The 15,368-nt window shown below is 50.8% G+C and overlaps 1 protein-coding gene across 6 annotated transcripts in view; it reads left to right on the plus strand.

Annotated features, from left to right (window-relative positions):
• The window catches only part of LOC119448018 (fat-like cadherin-related tumor suppressor homolog), a 653,800-nt gene that overhangs the window by 305,006 nt on the left and 333,426 nt on the right, over positions 1–15,368 (plus strand). For all 6 annotated transcript variants that reach the window (XM_049666727.1, XM_049666730.1, XM_049666726.1 and 3 more), the window contains one exon: positions 2,373–2,581. In XM_049666727.1, coding sequence (XP_049522684.1) covers positions 2,373–2,581 — 209 coding nt within the window. The remainder of the gene's footprint in view (positions 1–2,372; positions 2,582–15,368) is intronic.

Raw genomic sequence — 15,368 nt, forward strand, 5'->3', positions numbered from 1 at the left:
CACTTCAAGCAGGCCAGCTAGCTATAGTTGACATCACTGAGGGTTCCCTCGAAGAGAATAATACACTAGGTGAAGACGGGTTTCCGACTTACCGGCTGGGGGATACGGCGAACACGGTTGACTAACCACGTGCGGGAAAACGGGAGCGGCGGCGGAGCCTTCCACCCTCGCTGCTTGCTGGTGACCTAAGAGATTTGGGCGATGTCAGAGCTATCTCACGTGATGCTCCTAGGGGCGCTGATAGCGTTTGCGGTTCCCGTGCTTTGCCCGCGAAAGGAAAGTTTCCCGTCTCCCCACCCTTCCTGGTGCGCGTACACCTGACGCGACATTCGCCACGCATGCAACGGTCGTGGGACCGGAGGATTTCCACATCCCTCCATCCTTAAATGTTCCCCTACGGCGGAGAAATTGCTGGAAGGACGGCGGTGACGAAGTGTCCTAGTAGATGCGACGGTAAACTCTGGCAGGAAATGCAGAATCCACGTCGTTAGACAGCACAGTCCTGTGTGGTGGCCATCCAGGTACTGCAGCTGTCACAGTGGTTGACAATGACGAGGCCTGAAGACGGCTTGTCCTCAAGGTCCGCGCTGCAATGTCCACCTGGGAATAGCAGGTCAGGATTTTAATGAAGCAGCGCATGCGCCAGCACGAGCAACGCAACGACACGTCATAGTGAGAGTATATATCATGATGGCTCTTGTCGCGGCTGCCATGTGCTTCTGCATCGGAACAGGAAGGGGTCTCCACTGCAATTTGAGGCCGAGACAGCACGCAGGTATGTGGACGATGGCTGCAGTATCAACTCCAAGTGGCTTCACTAGTTCTACAAGGTCGCTAAAATGCACTTCACAAACACTGAAAATTAAGGCAGTAGAGGCCGCGGCGGCGTTGGCCGTCTGACGTGATACCGACTCACTCGTATACCGCGTAGCTTTATGCGGAAATGAAAAATAATCAAGTTCATTGAAATAAAGATATTAGCTTCGACCGAACTTTTCCGGTCCGATACAGCATGAACGTCGGCGGTGCTCGTATGAACAAAGTGCTCTATGGTTCCCCGAGATTTCGGTTATTCCGCCCGCAAAATATTGAATCCATCTGAACAAAATAAGCTTTCTATTTTGAACGAGGTTTCTCCGCTCGGGCAAGTATAGTAAAACTACTGAATCCGTTTGCACCCGCTAAATGTCACGGCATGGTCGTCTTCTAACATGCGACCGGCAGCTCTGAAGGGCCTTAGGCCTAATCGCGTCCATGACGGATACCAATGCCACAAAAGACCCATAAAGGGTTCCAATGAGCCGCCGTGAGGAGATGCAGGCCTAGCTAAGTGGTCCCCGCTCGCTGCTCAACATGCAGCTTTCGAGCCAACTCCTAAGACTGCGCCCTGCTGACGTCCTAGCCAGCGTTTCCGGCGCCTGGCTCTTAGAGCCAAAGATACAGAAAGGAGGCTTTTACATAGTGTCACGGTAATAATAGCACACGCAACAACCGGTCACACAGCAGAACAGATCCGATCAAGCAGCACGTCTTCTTTGTCGTCTTTCGTCTCTCCCCACCGAATCCTCCGCGGCGAGCAAAATAAAGAGCAAGCAAACTGGAACTGCACAACACATGAAAATGTACTGAATTGACATGTCTTTGTCTTTGTCGAACTGCTGTTGTGATGTGCTCGCATTGCACTTGGAGCTGTTGGTCTGCCCCAGCAAATGCTGCAGCAACTTTTCAGGCATGTTCACTGCCTCCATGTCCATGTCCATGTCGATCCCGCACGAGCCCCACTCGCTACAGACCACGACAGGACGACACATTCGTCGCCAACTTTCCCTTTATTACCACACTCCACGACTCTTCCCCCGCGCTGTCCACGTGCTGTCCATCCCCACACACCACATGCAACATGCACACTTCGTGCCACCCACGTCTTCCTTCTTCTGTTGCCGCAGCACTTGCGCCTCTTGGTCCTTCCCCTGGAAACTACAGTCAAGCGTGCCCACGGCCTCCGACAACCGCATTTTGCCTAAGCTCACCTGGAGCTCTCAGTCTGCTTATGCCGCCAATCTCTCCTCACAAATGATTCACGAAAACGTACAATGTCTTGTGTGGAACTCATTGATCTCTTAATATGCTTCACCGCAATAGTATGCAGACTTCACTGCATCGTATGGCTGTATTATGTTCACTATTGAGGTTCTACTGTACCTATATTGTGCTTTAATCTGCCTCTGATTTTGTTAAATTGGCATGAATTTGTGCCCTTCTGCTGCAAACAATGTCTGCAAAGTTGGACATACTTACGGGAAAGGATCTTTTCATGACATAGCTTGTGTGAGTAAATTTTAATTTTGCGTGAACAATGCATATCTGTGCAGGGGATCTGGTGACCCAGGTGCCCTTGGATCATGAGCGCCAACATCTTTATGAGGTTCCTGTCTCTGCCACAGATGGTGGTGGCCGCCTTGCGTTTGCTGTTGTTCGTGTGGCTGTTACTGACGTCAATGATAATGAGCCTATATTTGGTGCATCTGAGTATGAAGCTAGCATCTGGACCAACACCAGTGTTGGCACAACTTTGGTCAAGGTAATGTTTGATATACCAATGCCACAGACTTCAAGATACTGTAACAGACGACCTGAAATTTATCTGGTCATTCACATATGCATGCACATTTGCATTTGTCACGACTATGTATCCTGGCCACTTTTTTTTTTTTGCATGAATGTGGGCTGGTCACTTGTGCATTTTGCCCTTGTAGGAATTTGGCCTTCCTTCTTTTCCCACAGAGATGTACATACACATGCTTTATGTGCTTATGTATTTTTCCTGATAAAGCAGTAATGCGTCATAATTATTTTGATTTCCTATTTCACTGTCCCACTCAAAAATTGCACCCATAGCCACCACAAAAAAAAGAAAATATAATGTAGAGTAAATTGAACACAGATGGCTTGCAAACTCATTCGTGATAAAGGTCAGTCAAAGTGTTGAATTAAATGTTTGTTTTTGTCTTTGTATCTGTATCTGTGCTTCGTACTTACACAAATCTAACGCATCCCCGAATCTAACGCGCATATTTTTCGCAGACCTAAAGTAAGAAAGTAGAAGTGCACCTAAATGTAACATGCTGCCTATTCATTAAAGAAAAATATAGCATGCGTCATTTGTTCGCCAGCAGAAGAACTAGACGTGTAGAATTTACTTTCACGAATGGGATTTTTTCTTTTTTTTAATGAGGTTTCAAAATGAAAGCGGCATGTTGTCGTTGCCACTTGTGCTTTACTAATCACAGATATAAAGCACACACAGGCGGTATTCTTGAATGATCACTTTTAGAGATACGTTATAAGCGGTCTACACTGTAAGTCGCCTTAGTCGGGAATATCCGCACTATAAGCGGTATTGCACTATAACCAAAGCAACAATTTTCAAGGCCCGCACATATGCAAAACATGTGCACCGAGCCGCCATGCGTACGCGACTGTCGAGGAATGCGGCTAGAACTTTTGCATTCAATTTACAGTCGAATCTCGTTAATTCGAACCAAGTCACGCGGCGGCGCCTCCAACCGGCATTGCTCAGGCACTGCCATAGAGCAAAAGCTTAGGAAAGACCCCTCAATGTCGCGCGTGAACGAAACAAAAAAAAAAAGAAATAAAAAAACCGCGGCGGAGATTTCACCCTCTCTCAAATGGCAAGGTCGCCGATTCTGCATTGCGCTGGAACATGTGTGTACCTGCCGACGTCTCAGCCACGCTACCGTAGCCACGTGTAGAAAATGGCAGTGAACCCTTCTTTCTCCTTTATGCTTCCTCTACTTTCTAGTCACGTGTTGACCTTGCATGCTGCGGCTACGGTTTCGTGGTCTCAATCAAAATCCCATTGATTTCCATGTATTAAGTGCCCCTTTGATACGTCGCCAATCTGTAATGTTCCTGCATCTTACGTTGTGGGGTCTCACACGGGCTCTTGGGACAAAGGAACGACAACACAGTAGTGCAAACAATCACAAGGGTATTATTGCGCCTTTCATACTCCAATGCACACTAGCCGAATTGCAACCAATAGAACATTCACATGGGCGCGTGACAAATCAAGGAAGTCCGACTCACTGCGACCCAACCGCAAGCGAATATGTTCGCCCCATGCTGTGACACCATCGCCTGGTCGTTCACGTGTACGGTGTGGGGGTCTTCGCCAACCCGTAGCGCGTATAATCGCAGCTACGTGGGGTTCGGCCGAATTTGGCAACAAGCGAGTCCACTCAACAACATTTATTGCTGTGGGCAATTAAACACACTTGCAGAGGGAAGTCCGCTATGTATAAGTAATAAAATAGGCTTGCCTCGTCGTGTGTGGTAGTCACGCAAACAAGGTCACTCACGGGTTGCAGCAGGTAAATCTGTATGGGCAGGTAGGTGTAGCAAGGTCAGACAGCCCGGGGGTCTCTCGGTTGCGCTCTTTTATACCTTTTTACCTTTTCGTGAGGGGAACGTCCTCCTCGCCCGCCGGATACTTTCCCTCTTCCCGCGCGGTTGCGCGCGTCGCAGAGGTGAGCGAGAACCGGGAGAGGGCAAAGTGCATTTCTCCCGTGTCCGCCCGGCTACCGGTGCGCGCGCTGTGCACGCAAGAGATGTCCGCTCGGCTCCCGCCGAGTGCGCGCGCGGGAGCAGGTGGCAGCGTGTGCTCCCCACAACGGTCACGCGAACGGTAGCGCGTTCGAACGATCTGTGTTCGTCCATACCGGTGTCCTGCTCTTAGCCTCGCGAGACGGTCCTGCGAAGCGTTCGTGCGTGTTGGTCGCCGATCCCAAACCCAAGAGGAAGTGCCTTTGACTTTTTTCTGCCAAGTCGCCTCGCCGTTCGGTGGCGTTAGCATCGCGACACTCGCACCATCGCTCGCAATGCGCCGCAACCACCGCGACCGCCTCCGGCGCTTAGCGATGCGGAGTAGCCAGACTACAGGAGACGCGAGCTATGCAGAGAAAATAACAGCAGGGGACGCGCGAGAATCGCGCATCCCCACGTTGCATTTGAATGTGGTGGTCAAATAAATTTAATAAGGTGCAGCCAGCTTGTACGTTGCAACAAGTGATCAGTACGTTGCAACAAGCGATTGGCACGTTGCAGTAGCGACTCGCACGTTGCAGATACGGCGCGTCCGTGCGAGCGCCGTATCTTGAAAGTGATCTGCGACATGTGCAAAGTGTGTGCCTGCGTGTGCCTCATCTTCAAAACGATCTGCGATGTTGACAAAGTGCGCCGAGTGCCTTTAGTTTCGTATGCGCTGTGCTTTCGACGTTTACTTCGCATTGAAGCGAGAGGCAGCACGAAGGTCAATGCGCTCGCTACTGCTGCCGTGCTTCCTTACTTCAGCGTTTTGACAGCGAGTTTCCGTGGTCATCGAGCGAGATGTGTTCATGGTCCCCTGCGCGCGTAACACCGTGCTTGGTAACTTACTTAGTAAGCGCATGTTTCCAAGTTTATACAGCTGATAAAACTACTATATTTACTTCGTTCAGCTGTCTAGTAATTTGCTATCGTAATCTTTACTTCACCTTTATGGCGAAATTGTGACTTTTATTTTTTTTCACAGTCTATTGAAAAACGTATTAACGGGGTTCTACTATCCGTGTGCGTTTTCTTCTTATCAGCAACGATTGCCTTCAAGAAGGCATAAAAGTGCGCACATATTATCTCGAGAATGTTTTCGCATGCAACTGAACGTCTTGGCCATCGTCGCTGCTGCCGCAGTCGTTGCTGCAGTGGTCCTTGTCTTCCTCAATGGTCAAAGCATCAGTTCGTGATGTGGTTTGCTCCGCTCGACAGGGGGACCAATGAGAGATTGCACAGCCGCTTGACGTAGCCATTTGCTTGGTGAGTATGGATCCCACCCAGAGCCTGCTTTGCCGGCTTGTCTTTGCTGGTCGTTACGCTGCCTCGACTGCCGCCGCTGCTGTTGCTCACGCGTTTGTATGATCCGCAGCAACGTGGCAACGCGTTCGGAACAGCCGGTGTTTTTGTATTGCAAGCAACTTATTTCGGCCGGGGGAATGTTACGAATTTGTATCACACCAAAATTGGTACCAGCCGTGATCATATCAGCGAGGTTTTACGGTAGTATGAAAATTTGTAGTCAGCATGCAAGCCATAGTTGAAAAGCACCTTATGTCTTCGAAGCCTTCTGCAATATTCCTTACATGCACACCTCACAATGAATTAAAATACATTAGATTTCTGTTAATTCGGTTCGGGTTAGTTCAATTTATCGGTTAGTTTGATCCCAACCTAAGGTTCCGGGATGCGTCCATACATTTCTGCAGGCCCAAACTTCCATTATTTCGATATCAAAATCGTCCTTTGCCAGATAATTCGAACTTGATGTGGCCGGCTATGTGGTGAAGCATACCAAGAATGGAAAGGGGCCAATTTTATAGAACGTGGTATGCATTCTTTAATTATACATTTACATACGCGCTGTCTCCGGTCGCACTACGAGCACCTAAACACTAAATAAGTGGGCTGGCAGCCATTCTGTGGCAATTTTAGTCCTATGTTTCGCCCGCCATGCTTGCCTTGTACATGAAACCGTTAATGGGCGCACACACCATGCATGGGGAAGTGGAGAAGAACCACCTGTATTTAGGGAAAGCTAGTGAAAAGGAAGTTGGTAAGATGACAAAAACTCTGAAAGTCAAGGGGGTGTTTAGGGTTACAAAACAGCGGGTCTATCTAAAACTCTGAAGGCCTTGCAATTTATTAACTTTTTAGGCATCTGGGTGCTCGAACTGTGACCAGAGACGGCACATGTGGGTCTGTAAATTAAGGACCATGTGCTATGTCCCGTAACAGCATTAACTTTTCCCGCTCGGTATGCACTGCTCTATTGTGGCGAAGCTAAGTTTAAAGGCAAGTACTGCCAAGTGAATTAATGGCACGTTTTGCCATGTTTTGTGGGGTCTCACATGTACTTTTGGCACAAAGGAACGACAACACAGTAGTGCAAACAATCAAATGGGCATTTATTGCACCTTTCATACACTAATGCACACTAGCCGAATACAACCAATAGAACATTCACACGGGCGCGCGACAAATCAAGGAAGTCCGACTCACCGCGACCCGATAGCGAGTGAATACGTTTGCCCCATGCTATGACACCATCGCCTAGTCGTTCACGTGTACAGTCACGTGAACGGTGGCGTGCTCGAACGATCCGTGTTCGTCCATACCGGTGTCCTGCTCTAAGCCTTGCGCGACGGTCGCGCGAAGCGGGTCGGCGCACGCGCGAAGCGTTCGTGCGTGTTGGCCGCCGATCCTAACCCAAAGAGGAAGCCCCCTCGACCTTTCTCTCCCAAGTCACCCCGCCGTTTGGCGGCGTTAGCATCGCGACACTCGCGCCATCTCCCGCAATGCGCCGCAACCACCACGACCGCCGCCGGGCTGAGCCACGCAGAGAAGCCGGACTACAGGAGACATGCGGGAAAAACATCAGAGGACGCGTGAGAGTCGCGCATCCCCACAGTTTTTTTTTCTGTCTTTTGTTTAATTGGACCCGCCAGCTAATTCGACCAGTTCAACCAGGGTTGAAATAATAACTGTACAGAAGAATTTCGATCATGCGATTATGGTTGATAGAATTTTTTCGTGATTATACAAATTTAAAAATGTTCCGGACGGACTAAGTTGTATAGAATACATTATGATTTGGGATTATACAAACAGTTCGTTAAGCTGTTGTGGAAGTCACCAGCGCATGGGCCAGTGCAGCTGGTCTCGGAGGGGGAGAGCACCCATGCTGGCCCTTCTCTCAACCCCAGGCTCCCTTCTCCTCTGGTCTCTGCTGACAAAGTGGTAGCATGCCTAGCTCGCAACCTGACAAGCCAAGGCGAGTTACATTCCTGACAGGGCTACATCACCCATTTGTTGGCAGCTTATTTGCCACTGGCAGTAGCATTCCTCAGTTCACCATCGCCCTGTGCATTTCGCTTACTGCGATTTGGACTCATAAACATGACAGACGGAAGCCGAGTGCGCGCGCACTAGAAGACCAAAGTGTTCGCTGCTTACATTTCACGGAAATGGAAGGGATGTTCTTTTAAGGCGAATATCATATTCCTCATGAAGGTCAACAAAAACACAAAGAAGAAACGTGTCAATTTGGCAAAAGAGCTAGGCATAGCACCGTCAATGCTCTGCACCATCGTTGGGCAGCGGGATGTTGTCTTGAACAATGCCCAGCACTTTGGTGTGAACTTGAAGCAGGCAAAGACAGCTACACATGTAAAGCAGGAAGAGGTCCTGATGACGGGGTTTCGATAAGTCGCAGCGGTCGGCATCAGCATGAGACAGCAAGGTGCTGCGTGAAATAGCTGACAACATTGCGCTTTCTCTTGGAAATTGAAAATTTTCAAGCTTTTGGAGGATGACTGTGCCAATTTAAAGGAAGACTGTGGGGAGCACACGCACTCATCTTCTCCGGCGTACTCTTGTCGTTGTGTGCGCAAGTTGCAGACGCATCAGGAGCTGGCGTAGACACGAGAGAGAGCCACTTTGCCCTCTCGCGACGCGAGTGCACTCGCAGGAAAAGGGAAGGTAGCCGACAAGTGAGGAGGTGATTCTCCTTGCAAGAAAGTAAAAAGGCATAAAAGAGCACCACCGGGGGAGACCGGCTCTCTCTGGCACCCCTACATCAAACCTGCCGGAACGGATTTGCCCGCTGCAACCTGTGAGTGACCTCGCTTGCGTGACTACCATGCGCATCCAGGCAAGCCTATTTATTCCCTATTACAGAGTGGACTTCCCTCTGCAAGTGTGCCTTATTGCCCGCAGCAATAAATATTGAGTTGACTCGCTTGTTGCCTTATTCGCCCGAACCCTACGTAGCTGCGATTGCACGCGCTACGGGTTGGGGAATACGACCTACCTTTCTTTGATTTTTCTCACCATTAAAACCTCTATTTCTAACAGGACAAGTTGGGAGCAGCATGCAGTGTACAACAGGCACATCCTCTTTGCAAATGCTATTGCATAGCATAGCTACAAGTGTGGGATATCTGTGCAAAATTTAAATAAGAATACAGTAGAACCTCGCTGATACGTTCCCGCTTAATACGATTTCCCGGCTCCTACGTTCGCAATCGCGAGAAATAAACATGGCCCCAAAGAGGAATGTGTTAATATGTTCTGGCTAATACGTTCCCAGAAAATACGATTATTCGGCAGCAACATTCAGCATTGTGGCAAACTGCGGTCGTATAATACGTTCTGAAGCCAAAAATTATCATTCAGGTGTGCAAAAAGACCACTCTCATGTGCTTGTGAAGCGTTAAGCGGCAGACATGCTGCACGGCTTCTCTGCAGTGCTCAATCCCCCCCCTTTGCGACTTCTCTGCATTGCTCGTTCGCCCGAAGTGACGAAGCGCGGCAGCAGCGGCGAGCGAATGGACCTTTACGCTAACTCGCCCCTCGCTTCAACGCAAACTACTAAGCGGCGAAAACGGGCGGATGTCGCGCGCGCGGTGCTGCGACTTACTGAGATCATAGCAGAGGTGGTGGCGGACGAGAGGCGTCTGAAGACGGCGGCGAGAACAAAGGCTTGCGCCCATCGGCTGCCTTCGCCGAAGCCCTTGCTGGCCTCGAGGCCTTACAAAGCTTCTTTCACATGAAAGACAATGAAAATGCGGACAAGGGTCTGCAATGTGGGCAAAAGGAGTTGTTCCTGTCCAAGGGTGTGACCCACTAGCAGAAGATACTGTCGAATCACGATAATTCGAACTCGAAGGGGCCCGAAAATTTGTTCGAATTAAAAGAAGGACATACATTTGACGTATTTGTGCACCATAGCGCTTTGTATGAACGGTGCGAGTCGTGAAATATCCCAGGCGCGCAAGCACATAGCGAGCGAGGGCCATGAAACTGCCCACGCCGGTCAACGCTCACATCCCGATAGCGCCTCTTCCTCTTCACAACCACGATCTCTCTCTCTCGCATCCCGATAACAGCAGTGAACGAAACTTCAGGGAGCGGGCCGCACCGGCATGGCGACGCGCGTGCGCGGAGACTGTCGAAGGTGAGGGGGGAGGGCGGCAGGGAAGCGCGTTTGGCCTCGGCAACCCCGTCCCTTCGGTGGCTCCCTTCGCCCTCCCTCTCAACTCCCTCGTAGCTTCTTCAGCTTCGACTGCGTGGGGTCTCACACGTGCTCTTGGGACAAAGGAACGACAACACAGTAGTGCAAACAGTCAAAAGGGCATTTATTGTACCTTTCATACACTAATGCATGCTAGCCGAATAAAATTACTACCCATAGAACATTCACATGGGCGCGCGACAAATCAAGGAAGTCCGACTCACCACGACCGGATAGCACGCGAATATGTTCGCCCCAGGGTGTGACACCATCGCCTAGTCGTGTTTGTCGATCCGTGTTTGTCCATACCGGTGCCCTGCTCCTAGCCACGCGAGACGGTCTCGCGAAGTGTGGATCGGCGCGCGGGACATCCGCATCGCTCACCGATCCCTACCCGAAAGGAACAGCCTTCTCCCTTTTGCGCCCGCGTAACCCCCACCGTCAGGTGGTGTTAGCAGCATGAACCGTTTCATTAGTTTTATGTGACGGATGGACAGGTTTCCTCGATAGGTAGGCATAGAAATGCTTACGCATAAAAAAAAAAAACACGTATAAAGCGACTAACCACAAAAAAAAAAAAGGAATGCGCCACCGTTCACGTGACCGTACACGTGAACGGTGGCGCGTTCGAACGACCCGTGTTCGTCCATACCGGTGTCCTGCTCGGGCCGGCGCACGCGCGGAGTGTTCGTGAGTGTTCGTCGCTGATCCCAAGCCAAAAAGGAAGCACTTTCGACCTTTTTCTCCCAAGGCAAGGTTCGGTGGCGTTAGCATCGCGACACTCGCGCCATCTCTCGTAATGCGCCGCAACCACTAGTGACCGCCAGCGGCGCTTAGCCACGCGGAGAAGCCGGACTACAGGAGACGCGAGCTATGCGGAGAAAACATCAGGGGACGCTCCAGGGTCGCGCATCCCTACATCCCCCCAACCTTAAATCACTACACATACTCCGACGAATCATGTCACACGGTCTATCAACGCGCGCATCGCGAACAAAAGTTAGTACATGCGACAGTGGCCGCGCCGAGGAAATGTCTACACATTATCCACAACATGCGAGCCGACATTGTCTCTGGGGTTCACCGCTGGCGTCCGTTGGTCACAGCACCACCTCTGCAGATTCGGTGGCACAACTCCAGCACAGGACTCTGGAAACGGCGACGCAGAAGTCGGCACGAGCAAGCGTCGATCGCGCCGACGCGGCCTGCCGGCGAGAAACGCTGTAGCTGTTGGTACATGCCGGCTCTTTTGCCAGCCGCCGAGGGTTGCGAGCCGGACAGAGGCGGCCGCCGAAATCGCTGCGCCGAACTGGCCTGTGGCATGTCCATTGCCTGTGGTAGCTCGATTGCAGTCCGGGGCAGCAGCGCTGACGATGTACAGATGACAGCAAAGCAGGGGTGACGCCGCTCACGCTGCGTACACTCAACGCACTCGACAAATACTAAAGTAGTGCAAGGGAGAGGAATTCGGCATACGCATCGCCCACGTGGTACGATGTTCAATTCGGCTAGCAAAATTTCGGGCGACATTTCAGATGCTAAGTTCACGTGAACAAAGCGTACTTTCTTGAGTCGAATAAGTAATTTCAATTCGTGCGAGGCTAACTAGAATGAGGGAAGCAAAGTGCGACAACCTCAACACCACAGTCCACCAGGTTGTGTCCCCCCACGTACAACAGGCGGCTTCGTAAAGCCTTAGGCCTAATGCGTCGCTACCCTGACAACAAGCGGCATCCAAAAAAAAAAAAAAACATCGCCCAAAATGGGCAAAACAGGCAGCCGTGAGGAGACGTTAGCTCTGTGAGGTGGTCCTACCCCGCTCGGTGCACACAGCATCCGAGTTGACGGCGCCCACCGTCTCAGACGGTGTTGGAGCGCCCGGTGCCAGGCCGCAATACCAGTCAGCCCGTAGCGGCACCCGTGGCCCGCGGCCACCCGGCTCCCTGAGCCTCGACTTCCGAAGTCAAAGATATTGTTATGTTGCTCGTGACAATATAGAAGAAGCTGTTTACATAAGAAATTCGGACCACCCATGAGACTTCCATACTCACTTGCTTCAGGCTTGCCAATGCTCCGCGGGCGCTAGGCCTCGCTCTCCTAGGATGCAGACCACGTGGCTCTCGTACCGAGTGTACTTCAACAAAACACTCGCGAAAAGGCTTAGCATGTTAAAAAATTAAAACACGCTACAGCAACCGTCGCCTCGCTCAAGAAAGCACGCCGCCGACCAGGGGCGTAGCCAGGGGGTTCAAACCCCCCCCCCCCCCCCGAAATTTTTTCCGCAACCTCCCCCCCCCCCCTACTTACCCACCCTTTGTTTTCATCGCTTCGCGCTGACATAATTCATGAAACCGGTGCTACTATCACAATTTCATTCCTGGGCGCTTCCGTTTCTGTTGGTAATTTACAGCGAATCATGTCTGCATATGGAAAAAACTGTCACGGTGTTTGTCAAGGCTTTGACACTCTGTGAAGTTTTGGGCGACAATGTGGCGGCCGCATTCTGAAGCAACAAATGCGCAACAAATGAAGCAGCAAATGCGGCAGCCGCATTTTAGATGATGGCGAAAACGCTCGAGGCCTGCTTACTTAGATTCAGGTTGCACGTTAAACACCCCAGGTGGTCGAAATCTCCGGTATACATTACCGCCGCTTCCCTTCAGGTGCCGGTTAGGCCGCATTCGCGCAGGATCTTAGGCTACGTTCACACTTGGTCTCGAAGCTGTCGGAAGCGGCAAAATCTTGCAAAAATCCGCCCGCCTAGGCGGCAAAACCGGCAGAAAAACAGGCTGCGAGCCAAATCGGTCTCGGGCCGATTTTTTCGCCATGGCGAAGCGGAAACGCGGCGGTAAGTCGTTCTGCTTCACTGGAAGCTACACTAGCATGTAAACAACCGGTCGTAAAATTGAACATGGCACCAAAAGTGTAGGCTGTACTGCTGATCGACGCGATCAAGAACCAGCCCTTGCTCTACGACAAGAGTGGCACTAAAACGTACTGTCCGTAATACTCAAGATAGTATTCAACGTCGCGCGACCGGAGGTGCGGCAACGAAGCCTTGGTGTGACCCAACTTCTCGCGCTTTTGCAAAGCCAGGCGAACCCACCACCGCCGTTTCCGAGGTGTCCGCGTCTTCCGTTTATTCATTCTCCATTTCTAAAAAACAAGTAGGTAGAAGTATAAAAGCCATTTCTTCTTCCACTTCCATGGCAGACAACAGTTAGGCAGATTCCTCGTTGGAGCTCCATAATTCTCCTCGCACGTGTACGGTATGTTGCAGAAGTCGCGGGGTGCTTTTCTCGTCGCGACGATAGATTGGGAGCGTAGGTCTCACGTAGGACGCGCAGGCTTTGGCGAGCCCCAACACAAGGGCCAGCCCGGGTTTTAGCTGTGGTGTTCCCGCTGCCCCTTTGGTGTCCTGGAGGCGCCGACAATACGAAATGATGAAATGTTATTGCAACTTGTAAATAAAAGCTATTAAAGAAATATTATCACGCCTAGGCACCAACCTGTGACTCAGCGCTACCGCGCCCGTGTGCGGAGAATTACGGAACGCCAACGAGGAATTTACCGAAGGTCGCAGATGACACGCGAAGTTGCGTAAAATGATCACTTTTGATGACGGTACGTGGATCAAAGAACGAACATACCGCTCGAAATAATGCGATAATGAGCGCCACCACGCCGACAAACGTACGCAGACTAGATGGATCTCGACGAAAACGGCAGCGGCGGCCGCGGCGGTAGCAAAACAAATCTGAACTTGGACAGGCGCGGAAAAAATTTTCCGGCCGCTTTGGCCTTTCCGCCCGCTTGCAGCTTCCCAAGTGTGAACGTAGGCTTAGTCTGCGCGAGAAACGTCTCTTGTTTGCGATTGCGCCCCTACGGAAGGCTGGTAATTACTGTTGTGTTGTTGAATCCCAAACCAGCAATTACGGAAGGCTGGTAGTTGCTGTTTTGTTGTGGAATCCCAAAGCAGCAATGTACACACGAAGGGGTTGATGACAGCAGTGAAACTCCACCGACTCGCAATAGAATGCACGAAACAGACAGCCGACAAGCATGAATTACTGCTGTGCGCAGTACAGCGTAAGTAAACTCTTGTTGCAGGCGCTGACAGTTTTCGTTGGAGTTCACGCGTCCTGAGAAATTGATTATGTGCACTATGCACTGAACAATACCGGAGTTCATTCCTGCATCACTAGTACACCAATCAGTCGAGATTCTGTGAGGTACAAGGCCGCTTCCTGTTTGCACCGGCGTAAGTGAAGCAGAAATGAGTTGCACGCACTACTTAAAATGTGTACACATGCCATATCTGTGCTGTGCGGTGAAATATTCTGTACAATTCTGAATCTGTTGACGTAGAGGCAAATGACAGCTGCACGCTCGCACACAGCTGAAGACACAGCGGCCCATGCACTTGCCGCAGGAAATGCAACCCTCTCGTATGAGGGAGCAGGGCGACGAAAGCTTCGAAAAAAACAAAAAAAGCCTTACGTGTTTTTGCGCGTATTTAAGTTTTCTAGTGCAAAGACGCAGCGAACAAGCTATTGCCATGGGAGTAGGTATAGCCTGGTCACACGTGCATTTTCAGGCGTATAGCCGTCCTTGACTTGTGAAACGCACTTCGCCCCGACGAGGACGACGCCACCTTCGCTTAACGGAAATTAACAATTAGTGATGTCTTCTCCGATCGCACGGGTCGTCTCAATGATGCGTTTTAGAAGACTGGTCCATTCAGTGGCGCGATGAGGGACCGTTGCTCCAAACGCCCACTGTACCAGTCGTACTTACTGTATTTACTCAGCTTACTTTACATTTTACTTAATTTCTTCACAAGCACACGCACACGCGAGGGGGGGGGGGGCGGTCCCATGTGTTTGATATACATGTATAGAGTCTGCTTAAACTACCGCTATTTATTATCGATCACGTGACCTTGAGGAAAACAGAAGCTTGCCCCCGGTCGTGCCAGTGAACCCCCCCCCCCCCCCCCCCCCGAAAAAAATTTCTGGCTACGCCCCTGCCGCCGACACTATAGCGATTAAAATCCAAGCTAGAAATACGCTTCGGTTGAAACAAAAGTTGTCTTGAACCAAGCAAAGCTGTCAAAATTATCGTCCAATGCCCCAAGAGCCCCACATTGGGCACCAGATGTGGGGTCTCACATGTGCTCTTGGGACAAAGGACTGACAACACAGTAGTGCAAACAATCAAAAGGGCATTTATTGCACCTTTC

This window comes from Dermacentor silvarum, chromosome 4, assembly GCF_013339745.2.
Source record: "Dermacentor silvarum isolate Dsil-2018 chromosome 4, BIME_Dsil_1.4, whole genome shotgun sequence".
Taxonomy (NCBI): Eukaryota; Metazoa; Arthropoda; class Arachnida; order Ixodida; family Ixodidae; genus Dermacentor; species Dermacentor silvarum.